Source organism: Photinus pyralis, unplaced genomic scaffold, assembly GCF_008802855.1.
Source record: "Photinus pyralis isolate 1611_PpyrPB1 unplaced genomic scaffold, Ppyr1.3 Ppyr1.4_LG9, whole genome shotgun sequence".
Classification (NCBI taxonomy): domain Eukaryota; kingdom Metazoa; phylum Arthropoda; class Insecta; order Coleoptera; family Lampyridae; genus Photinus; species Photinus pyralis.
Genome location: NW_022170878.1, coordinates 3,293,014 through 3,309,418, shown reverse-complemented (window position 1 = coordinate 3,309,418; position 16,405 = coordinate 3,293,014). Strand labels below are relative to the sequence as shown.

Sequence of the window (16,405 nt, the reverse complement as noted above, 5' to 3'; positions counted from 1 at the left end):
AAATTCGGTTCACTGGTTCGCCTGAAAATTAGGCACGCAGTTTCTCCATAACATGATTAATATTTTTTGTTTCTTGTTTCCAACTGATCTTTCACTATTATAGCCGTCACGCTTGCACTATTGGACTGCCAACCACCATGGCGCTATATTTTCAAAAGATCCTCTCCTGTATTTGCCAAGACTGCATTCGCAGCAGCCTGTTCAGCTTCAGCACTTTGTTTATGACATCTTTAGGCGATTGCCATAAATAAACCTTGATTTGGAATTTTGAATAAATTGTGGATTGTTTTCGGTTTTGAGCAGTTGTAGATAAAGTTTTTTTTATCTCATTCGTAGACTAGAGCATATTACAGCAACTCGTGCAATCTTCACACTCGTAGTGCTTCTATCTCACTAATAAGATAAATAACTATTATCATATCATTGAATTTACTATTATGTTTTTGTACCTAAATATATCTTGGTCGTATATGTTTGCCCATAAGTGCATTTTCGCAAGAACAATTTGGAATTACGACTGTATTATATGATTACTTATTCTTAAGTATCGATAAGATACAGATACCAAAAATCCGAAAGAGATAATTCGATCATTTTGTTGTGTACTAGTTGACTTGTTTACCTAATGTCTATAATGTATTCCAAATGAAGATATTTGCGTGACCATGCATCTTTAACCGTAATTTGTGCCGCGTTAATCTTCGGTAACAATGTTTTTGTAAACAAATTTCCAAAATCTGGTACATATAATAACACCTAATCTAATCTTTCTACTTACCAACAGGTATAAATAGGTATGGACTGCGTCACAATCTGGTATTCCAATACATCGACTGTTTTTTTACGCTGACAGTATTCGTAATCCCATCCAGCACTTTGCGAGAAAATAATCCATAGCTACCTCGAAAAGGTCGTGTTGTTAATAACAATGTTTCTTCTAGCAACGGCTGTTATTCTTAGCAGCGCAAGTTTTGCGCAAGGAGGCCCTTCCGGTAACTTGTACTTACTACCTATACCTACTTGATAATAGTGCATTATTCTCCTAGGTTACTACTGGAGAGATTTTGATGGAACCGTGCCACCAGATGCCTTTCCAGGCGGTGTAGACGCCAACAATAGACCAATCTACATTGCTCAGGTGTACGCAAAAAACATATTAATGCCGGCCAAAATTTACTTCAACGACAATACCGCCTACTACGAGTACGGGAATAAAGAACTTGGCGAAAAAGACAATGTCATGGTAAAATCACTTCATTCGCTTCAATTTCTTTGCTATACGCGACCTTTGTAGATTCTCTGCACGGAACATCCCGAAAAATTCGAGTGGATCAGTACGGAGGGTAAGAGCATTAGGAATATCACTGGCAAGCACTTGGTCATAGGCGGTTACCAAGAAGAGAAGTCCGCCACATACATCGGTAGGACACGAATTGGTGGTGAGGTCGTGGTCTCGAAGGTGGTAATCTATACCCCTGCCAGAGCTGAATATGACGCCTTGTACCTTATCAGCAAAGGGGTTCAACATCATGTGTTTAGTTTTGACGTGCTCACCTTTCAATAGTAGAAACTTAGTGATATTTGTAAACGAAGATGTCGTGAAACTATAATGTGCTAAAGCTAGCTTTTTAATTAAATGGAACTACGAGTATAAATTTCTTATTGACACCATCCACCACTCCAGAGAAAACACGTAATTAGAGGAAGGAAACTTGTGTACTGCCCCGCGGTCACCAGCTGCAACGTGTCGTCCGCGAACGCGATAATTTCACAGCCCGACGGTAGGCGCGTCCTAAAGACTGTGTTGTAGAGCACTTTCCAGTACACCGACCCGCTGCAACTCCCTTGGGGGCTTCCTTCTTCACCGCCTCATTTACCAACGCCACCATCGCTTTCCTATCTTCGAAGGAGCTCTTCGCCAAGCGGATGATGTTCCGGGCAGTTCGCTTCTCATCATCTCCCATATGATTGCTGGGGTCCAGGGATTGTCAAACGTGCCCTTGATGTCGATCGACACCACCATGTAGTAGTATCCCCTGGCTTTTGCGGCCTTGATGGTGTCCACCGCCCTCCCGATTGCCGGAGTGAATCGGTACTGAGCTGCATTTAACCTCCCCCGTGCTGATCAACCAGTACTCGATACGAGTAGCCATAATTCTGTCCAGGGTGTTGCCTATGATTGGCAACAGGCTGATTGGCCGGTAGCTGGTCGTGTCCTGGACATCCTGCCTCCCTGGCTTCCTCACGAAGCTCACTACATGCCTTTTCCAGCACGCTGGAAGCTTTCCCTCCCTCGAGCATTTGCTGAAGAGGTCGGTCCACAGGTCCGGCGTCTTCGTGAAGGCCCTCAGCCGTTACCCCGTCGTATCCCGGGGCTTTCCGTGCATTCATCATTCTTTCTGGGACCTCTGTATTTTTATTATGAGTCTGTCATCCCCCCCCCCCTCCCCTCTATCGTCTCTCTGCAGGTTCCTCTTATCGCCTTGTTCACATCGTTGACGGTTGTTGATTCGTTCCTCGGGAAGAAGGCATCCAGCAGTGCCTGCGCGGTGTCTCTGGCCCCGGTCGCAAATTTCCGTTCGCTATACAAGATAGTGATCGGTTGCACGAACTCGTATAGGATATGGAAGCAGTGAATGTTTTTACATATCCTATCCGATTTCGTGATTTGCAAGCGGAATACCTATAGCATATTTGCTAAACAGTGTCAAGTTATAAAAGAAGTGAAGTGAAGAACACGCAAAGAAAAATGTAAAACTGCGAACAAAATTTAGACCCGAATTTTGCGAAGTAGATGCAGTTAACTGGATCAAAGATTATTCAAAAGTTACAAAATCAAACTGGATTGTCCAACGGAATTACCAAGATCCAAAAAAATCGTAAAATATTTCATACTTTTCATTATTTTTTGTCTGTATGCAAAATGCCCTTTATTACTTGGTTCCAATGTTTTGAAAATGCAAATGAGGATAGTGCAATGTTCACATTACACATAATTGATCACGATCACGAAATCGGATAGGATATATAAATACATTCACTACGGGTCCGTGAAGTTGGAGTGTCGACTTGAAAGGAATTAAGTTCCAAGTATCTCATAATTTTGTACTCATTTTGTGCTAATTTGTGCTGCCAATTTAAAATTTTGTGCTCATCAGGTTAATGAGTAATTCAACTTTCTCTGATGACACTCCAACTTCACGCTTGAGTGTCAACATCGATATTTTCAAAATTTTCTTTTACTATAATTTTGTGCTCATTTTGTGCTAATTTGTGCTGCTAATTTAAAATTTTGTGCTCATCAGGTTAATGGGTAATTCAAATTTTTCTGAAGATACTCACTGTAGTGTCAGTTAGTTGGATATTGCCATCGCCGTTTTTTTGGAAAAAATTTCATCAAATGTCGACATTTTAGATCATTTTAAGCAACTTCTAAATAATAAATTTTTTCTGCCTGTGGGTACGTACCGTACGTACTATGTACAGTGTGGTCCAATTTCGATGGGATTAAGTGGGTAATTTTCTTATTAGCGCAGATAAACGAAAACGGTTTTAGTACTCGTGTCCTTATTTTTTATGCTTATTCCATTACCTTTGCCGGAAATAAGCTGCCGTCTTTTGTTTTTTCACTAGAGAGAAAAAGTGAAAAATGTTGAAGCTAGAACAAAATGGCTTTAGCATTATTCAAGCAGTTTTTAATGTAGATAACCAATGTCGTCAGTCGTTTGTTTCTAGACCTTTTAATAACCAACCTTTTATTTATTTATTATTGTCTTTATTTTATAGTGGGCGGCAGAGTTGGACTGGGTCACTGGGTCACTGGGTCAACTGGGTCACCTGGGTCACTAAATTAAACTGGGTCACTGGGTCGCTGGGTCACGTCATACTCTTTTCAGTTAGACCCAGTGACCCAGTTGACCCAGTGACCCAGTTTGACCCAGTGACCCAGTTTGACCCAGTGACCCAACTTGACCCAGTGACCCAGTTGACCCAGTGACCCAGTTTGACCCAGTGACCCAGTTTGACCCAGCGACCCAATTTCACCCGGGGACCCAATTCGACCCAGTCACCTAGTTTGATCGAATAACGCAGTTAAGTCAGTGCCCTCGGTTCAAGTGTACAGATTATGCAATAAATGAAATGCTGGTTTGTTGAAAATAATACTCGATTGCTTGACAACTGCCATTTCTGTGATGTTTGCTTTAATACTGCCGTAAAAAACTTTCCATGTCGCGAATTGTATTACAATAATGTTATTTCTTTGCTCCAGGGCTTACCAGTTTGCTTACAGTGGTGTTCATTCACATTTAATTTTTTTCTACTATGTAGTTAGCTTAATCCAAATAAATCTTTTCTCTAAATACTTTCATTGACTACTTGACTACAAACTATAAACAAATGCATTTGATTTTTTTAGGTATTAGTTCTCTTGAATGAAATTGGGCTACGTGCTTGTTGCCGAATATTATTGAGGAAGTTTTTTTTAAATTAAAAGTTACTTGAAATTGTTTTGGATGATAACTAACAATAATTTAATTACTGGGCTACCGGGTCAGGACGGGTCACTGAGTAAAGCTGGGTCAGGATGGGTCACTGGGTCAAGCTGGTCACCGGGTCAAGCTGGGTCACCGGGTCAAACTGGGTCAAGCTGGTCACCGGGTCAAGCTGGGTCACTGGGTCAAGCTGGGTCACCGGGTCAAACTGGGTCAAGCTGGGTCACCGGGTCAAGCTGGGTCACTGGGTCAAACTGGGTCACCGGGTCAAGCTGGGTCACCGGGTCAAACTGGGTCACCGGGTCAACTGGGTCACCGGGTCACTGGGTCAGTAAACTAACTGGGTCACCGGGTCACTGGGTCACTCTATGCTTGACCCAGTCCAACTCTGGTGGGCGGAGTGTTAGCTAATTAGCTACTCTTTCCACAAAAAAGCTTTTGTTATTATCTTTCAGGCAAGATGTATTAATAAGCAAAATTTATTGTAAAAAGCTTATTCTTGAAAATAAGTATGATGTATTATACATTTTAGGAAAGCTCGTATACATAACTTCAATTTAAAAAAATCAACTTTGAGTTACAACGCAGTTACTAAAAGAATTAGAAACAAACAAATCGTACAAAAGAAATAGGGCTGAATTTGTGTTTATGAACTTATAACATTAATCCGAATTATAATGGAATTTTGTGATAAAATGGTTACCCAATTTTCGTGTATAATTAGTCGTAATGACAATTATCAGGCTGAAGAACGGAATGAAGCCTGTGAATGCGGTATCTGTTTGCACAGCTTGCAATCTGTTTTATTTTAATAGATTTACTATTCTTAAATGTTTTCTATTTTTTTAATGGTAGAACCTAGATTTTAGCGCATTTTTAAACTTATGTTGGAAGGCGCAATTATGACCACTTTCTCCGTCCGTCCATGCGAGGGCGCCACTGCTCCTACAGTTTCCAATATATTTAGTTCGTTCTTCTTGAATTCGGTAGCTCATGACGATAAATGTGCGCATGCGCAATATCAATTTTCTTATTTATTAATATATTTTGCTGAAATTTTCACCACCTTTATAGTAAAGGCAAACATATCGCATATGGTAAAAATCAGGTGTGCGCATGCGCAGACTGCACAATGCCCGCATCTTTTTTTTATAGATATTTTTTGGAAAATTTAACCACATTCTAGTAAAGGCAAACGTCCCATATTAGATATGCGCATGCGCAAACCGCCCAATACTAACTTCCTTATTTTTAATTATAGATGCTTCTAATAACGAAAAACATAGGTCACATAACAATGGACTATGGAAGTCCCGAATAATGCATGAAAAATGCTCGCAATTTACTCGCCTTAGGCCCAAACCTCTTTACTTTTAACTTTTATGTCCACAGTAAGGTGCCTTTTGCGGCTTCGCTCTCTTTTTTTATTACTCTCCCTTGAGCTACATCCAGGGGTGTATTTCCCACAAGGCGGACTAGTTGCGCGCCTAGAGCGGCAAATTCTAGGGGCGGTAAATTTTGGAGGAAACATTTTGAGTATTCACCAGTTTTGGTTTTGTTTAGCAAGAAGCATGAAGCGTAGAGACCACAAATTTAAATATCTGATTGTTTGTTGATGAGCGGTAAATACGGCAACCAGGAATAACACAAGGAAAGGAGTATGTAGCGTTCTTTTCTTACCAATTGATATTCCAAATTTATATTCCTTATATACTTCGAATTTTACTCGTTGATTGTTGAGTGAGAAATAGCAAAGAGGCGCAACTATAATGTAAAATTGCGATACATATTCCCGAAGCTTCCCGTGCCCACAGTCCACAGTGGGAGGGGTGTGAGTGTGTTAGACGTGCGACTCTGATGCTTAAAGGCCACCCAACAACACAAACCGATTGAAAACCAATGAAAGAGCGTTGGACTATAATTTCGGAGGTCGGGTGTTCGAACCTGGATTGAGGTGAATTTTTCATCTGTGGCAGATACCTTAGACCAGTTGCGAGCATTCTGCCGGCTACTCTGAATGACGTTTTTCTGCAGTTTTCCTAATTCGTAAGGTAAATACCGGAGTAGTATAAAACAACTTAATACCTTCTCTGCAGAGGCACCTCTAAAAAGCACTATGCGGGTCACTCTGTAATTGGGCGTAAGCCTGTTGAGGGCCCAGAACAAGAGAGGAATAGTAAATAAATAAATAAACGCTGCTACATCTGCGGAAATCGATTATTCTTTACCAAATTGCCGATGTACTGAAGCATCTTGCAATAAGCCTCATCTAAATTAATCGAGTTGCACCTCTCTTTATATTTCTCACCCCATCTAGGTATTCCCTCTGTAAACCCGTTTAGTTTAGATGCCAGTCATTTCTATAGTATATTTGTTATTACCATAGTTCTTTGGTTCGCCACTAGAGGTCGTGATCTTCTTTTTTTTCTACATACGCATGTCCTATACTTCTTCTGGATCTGGGTTAATTGCGTGCAAATTTTTCTCGATACGCCATTACTTTTTACTTGACTTTGTGTCAATCTGTTTTGGCTGTGAACATATTTCTATTGAGTGTTTTTCTCTATTTCTGATGTGCTGTGGCTGTGCTCCATTGAATACGCTTTGTAAATAATTAGTGTGAGGTATGTACTTTTTTTTATGCATTTTTCTTAATACGTTTTTTAGGGTTTTATCTTCCCTCAAGGTTCGCTCAAACTTCTCTCTTAACTTCTTATCATTTTCTCTTCTGGATTACTTTTACGTTATTCTCTACCTGGATATTTCTTACGCAGAACGTGGATGACATCGCAATTTTACCCATAGAACAACAATTTACCTGGAACCGCCATCTTAGCGAAATTGACATTGGCAACGTCACGTGAGACGACATTACATAACCTTCTTCGAAAATTTACACCTGGAGATGTACCTAATTGTTCATTACTAACTGCAAGTATTTGCGAAACCTTTTGGAGAATATTAGCTTTCTATCTTTACACCATCATATTCTTTTTCTATGAATAGGTATCTTTACAATTCTTTCGGTGTCTAGAATATTATGGGTTTCCAACTTAGACAATACAGTACATGGACTGCTAATTAGCAGTACAAATTAGCACAAAATGAGCACAAAATTATAGTAAAAAAATTTTGAAAATATCGATGTTGACATTCAAGCGTGAAGTTGGAGTGTCGTCAGAGAAAGTTGAATTACTCATTAACCTGATGAGCACAAAATTTTAAATTAGAAGCACAAATTAGCACAAAATGAGCACAAAATTATAGTAAAATAAAATTTTGAAAATATCAATGTTGACACTCCAGCGTGAAGTTGGAGTGTCATCAGAAAAAGTTGAATTACTCATTAAGCTGATGAGCACAAAATTTTAAATTAGCAGCACAAATTAGCACAAAATGAGCACAAAATTATAGTAAAAGAAAATTTTGAAAATATCAATGTTGACACTCCAGCGTGAAGTTGGAGTGTCATCAGAAAAAGTTGAATTACTCATTAAGCTGATGAGCACAAAATTTTAAATTAGCAGCACAAATTAGCACAAAATGAGCACAAAATTATGAGATACATGGGACTTAATTCCTTTCAAGTCGACACTCCAACTTCACGGATCCCAATCACTACTTCCATATCCTATACGAGTTTGTGCCACCGATCACCATCTTGTATAGGGAACGGAAATTTGCGCCCCGGTCGTGGTCTCCGTTCTCCCTCCTGACCGTCCGCCATGTACAGTCAAAAATCCGTCTACACGCCCATAGACTTGTAATGGGATTTTGCTTATTCGCCCAGTGTGCCCTTTCCAAATCAGGCGTCCTCAAAGACTGAGCCCATCAAGGACCGCTCTTCTTCTGTTCGTAAATGGCACAACCTCGGTGTGTTCTGGATTAACGGAGAGGCCATTGTTAAAGTAAAAATGTTAATTGCCATTTTAAACAAAAATTATATTTAGAACTTGGCGTGTTTTAAAATATATTATTCAATATATTCTGTCAGTCAATTTTGTAGAATTGTATTCTTTTTCATAAAAAGGATAAATACATGTTCTAATTGTGCTTTTTGGATATATTAAATAACTTTAATAGGTTATGGGCTCAGATTAATAAAAGAGCCTGAATAAAGAAATTCGCACGTGGGAGTCCAAAAGTACAAAGTCGAGTCGCGAAGTTTTGTTTGTTGTAGAGGTTCGTCATTACTACACATTTTTTGAAGAAATGGATCTGGTGAAACACATCAAACCCCTAGCTGGTGAGGCAGACTGGCCAATTTGGAAGAGAAAAATGCGCGACTGGACTATAATGAGGGTGCCCTGGACGTCATTGACGGAAAGCTTTCCAAACCAGAAACTTTGTCAGATAACGAACAAGATGAAAGAGTCAAAGCTAATCACAAAAAGGCAAGTGGTTTATTTAGTAAGGCGAATAGTTATGCAAAATCCATGATATCGAGCTCAGTGACGGACACAGTTTATCAAAAGATTATGGATAAAGAAACAGCGCATGATGCATGGGAAGCGTTCAAATTGAATTTTTAGGCGTCATCCAAAGATCAGCTGTTTAAGATATGCACAGAATTTTTTGCGTTCAGTTGGATTAATGGAGAGGATGTTTCAACCCACGTTGCTAAATTGAGAAATTTATGGAATGAGCTTAACAATGGTTTAAAATCCAAGGAAGAAAATGAACTGCCTGGTTTACTCCTTGTTTGTAAAGTTTTGCAAATTTTACCAGACGATTTCGAGAATTTCAGATCTAGTTGGATGTTATTGTCGAAAAACGAAGAAAAAACTTTTTGTTTTGTTTGTAAAAAACGGAAAATCCAAAACATACCAAAAATTAAAGAGGTCAAAAGAAAATGATATCTGTAATTATTGCAAAAACAAGGGACATTGGATAAAAACGTGTAAAAAGTGGATTGCGGATGGACGACCACAGAAGAAAGTACATCAGACCAACGTCGTGGATTCCAATGTAGCTCTTTGTGGTGTGAGTGAAGATATTCTTCAAGTGAAAGAGACTTCACCAGGATGGTGGATCGACAATGGAGCCACAAGGCACTTGACGAATTCTCCGGACCAGTTTGTTGAGTTTCAAGAATTTCAATCACTCAGCGTCATAAAGGCTGCTGGAAAAGAAGTGCTCAAAGCCATTGGAAAGGGAACAATTGAAATTTCTTCTTTCACTGAGAAAAGCACTCTAAAAATGATCATGACTGATGTGTGGTATGATCCAAAGATTTCAAGAAATCTTTTTTCTATTTTAGCAGCTCAAGATAAAAATGAAAACAGTAAGTTCTACTCCACTGTGACCAAGTGCTGGTTAGAAGTGAATGGAAAAACTGTCCTGTGCGGAGGTCGAGAAAAAGGCAAGGTCTGTACAAGGCAGCTATCGAACCAGTGATTCCTGAGAAAGAAGAGGGAGTCAACATCGTAAAAGTAGAAAACTCAATGCTGCAACTCTATCATGAAAGATGGGGACACCAAGACAAGCGACAGGTGAGAGAGATGCTCAAAAGAGAGTTAGGCATCACCGTGAAGCTAGTGAAAGAGGTTTGTGAGCCCTGTGTTTTTGGGAAAGCGCATCGCTTGCCGTTTGGTACTCGAGTAACTGCAACGAGACCTGGTGAACTTTTTTCTACTGATGTTGTAGGCCGATTTTGTGAATCCTTCAGCAAAAAACCGATTTCTTGTGGTTTTTAAAGACAATTACACAAAATTTCGTTATGGTTTTGTGATAAAACATAAATCAGGTGTGCGAATTGTGTTAAAACAGTTCTTAGCACACGCAAAAACCCTTGGGCACAGCATTGGAGAACTACTCAGGGATAATGGTGGTGAATTCGACTGTGAAGAGGTTAAGACCATCCTAGTGGAGAACGGAATCACTCAAAGACTGACAGTGCCCTACACACCAGAACAAAATGGAGGCAGTGAGCGTGAGAACCGAACAACAATCGAAATGGCCAGAACCTTCAAGTATTCAAACAGTTAAGTTGATTTTCTTAATTCTATATGGGGTAAGTCCTTATGAACTGTGGATGGGGAAGAAACCAAGGATAAAACATCTACGAGTTGTTGGATCTGTCTGCTATGTTCACATACCTGCTGAGAAGAGAAAGAAGATGGACAAGAAAGTAATCAAAGGATTCCTCGTTGGATATGATATGTTCAATTTCAAGAAAAAATTAAAGAATGTGAAAGTCAAGTTAAGTTTCCAATAAAAGATGAAGGAACAGAAAAAGATGACAGTGACGATGAGCTACAAGTGGATGCAGAAGAAAAATTTAAGATGGAAAAAGAAGAATATTTTCAGAAGAATTCTGAAAGAATCTTGAGGGATAGATCGATCTTGAGGAAACCCCAACATATGGAACCATACCTATTCCATGTTGATGGAGGAGTTTGTAAATCTAGTGACCGAGGATCCTGAGACGTTTGAAGATGCCCTAAAAAGAAGTGATTCTGTAGAGTGGAAGAAAGCCATGGATCGTGAAATCACTTCGTTGAAAGAAACCAGATCTGGATTTTGACAGATCTTCCACCTGGTGCGAAGGCAATTCAATAGAGATTAAATTAACCGAAGACCGCAGGATGGCTGTTTCACTCACGTTATCCCTGGGAACAGAGATTGACCAATCATTAAAAGGTCGTACAATCACTAGCGATCCTCCTACCATCTGCAACCAGTACGCCGATGGTCTTCAGATTCCATACGTCAGAAAGGTCTAACGGGGTTGAAAGCAATGGAACGATTGTGGTAGTCATAGGCGTGGTTAACTTCGACAATCGTCCTCTTATGGTCTATTCAAAGATAGTCTCTCTCACTATCAGGCCACATTCTAATTTAACCACCTTCCCAGTTATGGTCCCAATACTTGTTTCCTAGCAAAATCTGGATATCCGAGTCCGAGTCTTGGAGTTCCTTCAACCAAGATCCGTTAAGAAGAGAAATGGCCACAGAGCCCTTTGCAAACAGTTTGAAACGAGCTTTTAGTTTTCAAACCTTAATTTCGAAATTCACCTGTTTTGCTTCAAGTGCCAATTTAAAGTTTCTCCTTAAAATTCAAAGCTTGACACCTTCGAGCCTTTATTTTTGAAACTTCGAGTAGCAAATTTACATTTCTTGCTTCAAAACTTCAAACGTCACTTTTAACCGTCTCGGGGTACAAGTTCCTTCTTAAAATGCAAGCTTGACACTTTCGAGCCTTCATTTTAGAGCCTTTAAATTCGAAATTCATAATTCCTGCTTTAAGCGTCAATTTAAAGCGTCTCGGGGTGCAAGTTGCTTCCTTATATTCAAGCTTGACACCTTCGAGCCTTTATTTTTGAAACTTCGAGTAGCAAATTCACATTTTTTGCTTCAAAACTTCAAACGTCACTTTTAAGTGTCTCGGGGTACAAGTTCCTTCTTAAAATGCAAGCTTGACACTTTCGAGCCTTCATTTTTGAAACTTTGAATACGAAATTTAAGATTTCTTGCTTCAAACGTCAATTTTAAGCGTCTCAGGGGCAAGTTTCTTCTTAAAACACAAGCTTAACACCTTCGAGCTCTTTTTTGAAACATTAATTTCGAAATTTCGATTTCATGGTTCAAGCGTAAATTTTACGCGTCTCGGGGTGCAAGTTTCTTCTTACAATTCAACATGATTCCTTCGAGCCTTTAGTTTTCAAACCTTAATTTTGAAATTCACATGTCTTACTTCAAGCGCAAATTTTAAGCATCTCGGGTTGCAACTTTCCCTTTTCCTTAAAATTCAAGCATGATACCTTCGAGCCTTTTTCTTGAAGATTTTGGATAAGAAATTCACATTGTTGCTTCAAACGTCAATTTTAAACGTCTCAGGGTGCAAGTTTCTTGTTAAAATGCAAGCTTGACACTTTCGAGCCTGCATTTTTGAAACTTTGAATACGAAATTCAAGATTTTTTGCTTCAAACGTCAATTTTAAGCGTCTCAGGGGCAAATTTCTTCTTAAAGCACGAGCTTGACACCTTCTAGCCTTTATTTTAGAACCTTTAAATTCGAAGTTGATAATTCTTGCTGCAAGTGTCAATTGAAAGCGTCTCGGGGTGCGCAAGTTTCTTCTTAAAATTCAAGATTGACACCTTCGAACCTTTATTTTTGAAATTCCCATTTCATGCCTCAAGCCTCAATTTTAAGCCACTCGGGTGCAAGTTTTTTTCTTAAAATTCAAGCATGATACCTTCGTGCCTTTTTTTTGAAAATTTTGGATACGAAATTCACATTTCTTGTTTCAAACGTCAATTTTAAACGTCCCAGGGTGTAAGTTTCTTCTTAAAATGCAAGCTTGACACTTTCGAGCCTGCATTTTTGAAACTTTGAGGACCTACAAAATTCAAGATTTCTTGCTTCAAACGTCAATTTTAAGTGTCTTAGAGGTAAGTTTCGTCTTAAAACAAAACCATGACAACTTCGAGCCTTTATTTTTGAAACGTTAATTTTGAAATTCCCATTTCATGTTTCAAGATAAATTTTAACCGTCTCGGGGTGCAAGTTTCTTCTATAATTCAATGATGATTCCTTTGAGCCTTTAGTTTTTAAACCTTAATTTTGAAATTCACAAGTTTTGCTTCAAGCGCAAATTTTAATCATTTCGGGGTGTAAGTTTTTTCTTAAAATTTAAGCATGATGCCTTAGAGCTTTTTTTTTGAAGATTTTCGATACTAAATTCACATTTCTCGTTTCAAATCAAACGTCAATTTTAAACGTCTCAGGGTGCAAATTTCTTCTTAAAATGCAAGCTTGACGCTTACGAGCCTACATTTTTGAAACTTTGAATACGAAATTCAAGTATTTGTCCTTCAAACGTAAATTTTAAGCGTCTCAGGGGCAAGTTTCTTCTTAAAATTTAAGCTTGACACCTTCCAGCCTTTATTTTAGAACCTTTAAATTCGAGATTCATAATTCTTGCTTTAAGTGTCAATTTAAAGCGTCTGGGGGTGCAAGTTTCTTCTTAAAATGTAAGCTTGGCACTTTCGAGCCTTCATTTTTGGAATTTTGAATACGAAATTCAAGATTTCTCGCTTTAAACGTCTATTTTAAGCGTCTCAGGGGCAAGTTTCTTCTTAAAAGACAAGCTTGACACCTTCGAGCCGTTGTTTTTGAAACTTAAATTTCGAAATTCCCATTTCATGCTTCAAGCGCAAATTTTAAGCATTTCGGTGTGCAAGTTTTTTCTTAAAATTCAAGCATGATACCTTAGACCCTTATTTTTAGATTTTGGATACGAAATTCTCATTTCTTGCTTCAAACGTCAATTTTTAACGTCTCAGGGTGCAAGTTTCTTCTTAAAATGCAAGCTTGACACCTTCGAGCCTTTATTTTTGAAACTTTAATTTCGAAATTCCCATTTCATGCTTCAACCGTACATTTTAAGCGTCGCGGAGTGCAAGTTTCTTCTTACAATTCAAAGTCAAAAGACGACACATTCGAAGAGCACCAAGAACCAAAAGAAATCAAAGAAGTTGAAGCGATCGTGAAATACGAAGTAAAAGTAAAGAATCCGTGCATAATAAAGAGACCAAGAATCAGGAACGCAGAGAGGTATAGGAAAGGGAGGTTTGAAACCTGTCTCCCGAAAACAAGGAAGTGCATCATCCGATCAAAAAAATCGCACAGAGTCCACAAAAATTAATGAACAGAAAAGCAGAAGGGCAAGAAAGAGCGCGACAAATCAAAGAACTTGAAGCGACAAAGACAGACGAAGAAATTAAGTCACCCTGCGAGTGACAAAAAGATGAATGAGAACGCGAAAAAGCAAAAGAGTAGAGGAAGCTGACGAGCTTAAAAATTTCAAGAGCTCCGAAAAACTGGAGCAGGAAATAATTTGATGGAGCAACAAGAACCAAAACTGAAGAAGCAGGTTTTTACTAAGAGCAGTTGAAGGTGTAGAGAAAGCTAAGAGGCGGCAGTCAAAGGGTGCAAAAACTGAGGAAGTAGGAAAAAAAAGCTGAATAAATATCACAAAAAATGCTCCTTCAACCCGTTGGCGTTACTTCTAAACTGCGCCCTTGCAGTTGTGAGTTGACCTCAGTTCCTTGAGTTCCTCCCTTTTCTTTATTTTCCAATTATCTTGGTGGTACCTCCAATTGTTAAGTCTTCTACGAATACAATACCCGGGAATCGCAAGATATATGTATATGATTGAGCGAAACAATTTTGTTTATTCAGCGAAATTTATGTCGAAGTCGCCTTTTGTTCATGTGTTATGTTCTCTAATTTAGGAGGATACTGTAGTGTATAATGTGTTGCCTACAGTAAGTAATGTTAACACAGCAAAACGAACAATGGGGAGCGCCCTCTTCGTAATTGTACCTCAAAGCTGCAAAAAAGTCCGAGGTTACTTCTGTCTTCACTGGTGCAGATGGAGCTCTTATACAAATTACAACTTAATTCATCAATCGTTTAATCTTCAAAATATAAATAATATTTCCATAAATTATGTAAATTGCCCCCAAACCGCATACACAAAGGATCGAAAGAAAAAAAGAGGATTTAAAATACGAGTTTTATACCTGACGAAACCCTCGACGCCCGACATGTATTTTATTATAAATGTAGGTAGCTCTCCCCCCAGAAACTGATATCTCAAAATATGATATGCTCAATGGATATAAGTATAAGAGGTTATTGATATTGAATATAAGTTTCGGTTTTACGCCCTCGGCTACATAAAAAGAGGAGCTCGTTTGGCAAATAGGTAAAACGGACTTTCTTTCGGCTTTAGCTATATAGATATGAAAATTTCTACATTTCAATTCGCGTTTCGAAAATTGCGCAGGGAGAGATTTCGAACGTCCCGGATCCGTGATCTGAATGGATTAATTGTTTGTCGACAAGCCATGACAGGGGTAGGTTAGGATGTTTAACATTCTTTCTTGACGGCCGTAGGTACAGGTTTGGTGTGTATTGTTGGTGATGGTCTATTTTTGATTGTCGCTGACGCTGAGTTGCTATTGTCGACGTGTCACCGCTTCGGCGACGTGTTTGTATACAGAAATGCTATTATCGTACCAATTGTAGATGTATGCGACAATTGTTGGGAGTTGAAGGATCTTTGATATAGTTTTTGTGTTTGATTTCGTTGCAAATAAAAGGAAAAGGCATATGCAATATGCCTGTAGATACCTACGTCTACCTTCTTTCTCAAATTGTCAACCCCCGTAAGCTCTACGATCTTTTAATCAAAGAGTTAAGTGTTTGATAATCTGCTTCACTGAGTGCAAGCTTTTGTATTTTTTTAGAACTCACTTTCAAATAATTATATGATATAAAGGAGAGAGGGGCGCTGTCGCTGATATAGAAGGTTTAAGTTATGGGGTCCCCAAATAACACAAGTACCTACATACATTGCAAATAAACAGTACGTACAGCGCTGGATTTACGGACGTACATTTCACGTAGGTACAGTCGTGGTCAGAAGTAATGTCCTCCCTTAGAAACTGCAACTGTAGAAAAAGTACCAATGTGTCAGTTTCTCCGTGATTTAGTTCAATTTCATTTCAATCTTAGGCATTTTCCTCATGTTGAAAAGAAGCTCAAATCTCACAAGAGATCCGGTGTATTAATTATGTGCTACACTTGAGATAATCGAGGGACATTACTTCTGACCAAAACCGTACATGGTACGTTATTTTTGCACTACCTTATGTACATGCTAGGTACGTACTCTGCCGTACGTACATTAGATGTACTATTATGTATGTATAATGTATTTACTCTTGCTCGCGTACATAGTACGTACGGCAATATACGTGCCTATGTATATACAATGCTAGTATGCACAAAGTGGTGCGAAAATAACGTACCATGTACGTGAAATGTACGTCCGTAAATCCGGAACTGTACGTACTATGTATTTGCAATGTTCGTACTTAATTAACTTATACATTAGAAG

The 16,405-nt window shown here is 38.8% G+C and overlaps 1 protein-coding gene across 1 annotated transcript; it reads left to right on the top strand.

The window, feature by feature from the left end:
- The first annotated feature begins 620 nt into the window (after window positions 1–620).
- On the top strand, window positions 621–1,649 carry LOC116181290. Its single transcript, XM_031501599.1, has 4 exons — window positions 621–704; window positions 785–992; window positions 1,047–1,243; window positions 1,295–1,649. Exons 2-4 carry the CDS (start codon window positions 929–931, stop codon window positions 1,562–1,564), a joined length of 531 nt encoding a protein of 176 aa, XP_031357459.1. The 5' UTR covers window positions 621–704; window positions 785–928; the 3' UTR covers window positions 1,565–1,649.
- Window positions 1,650–16,405: the final 14,756 nt, after the last annotated feature.

Bases quoted from the DNA above. Each gene is read 5' to 3' on its own strand.
- LOC116181290 (XM_031501599.1), top strand. From the start codon at position 929: ATGTTTCTTCTAGCAACGGCTGTTATTCTTAGCAGCGCAAGTTTTGCG. The intron at 993-1,046 runs GTAACTTGTACT...TTATTCTCCTAG, and splicing joins TGCGCAAGGAGGCCCTTCCG to GTTACTACTGGAGAGATTTT. The intron at 1,244-1,294 runs GTAAAATCACTT...CGACCTTTGTAG, and splicing joins GCGAAAAAGACAATGTCATG to ATTCTCTGCACGGAACATCC.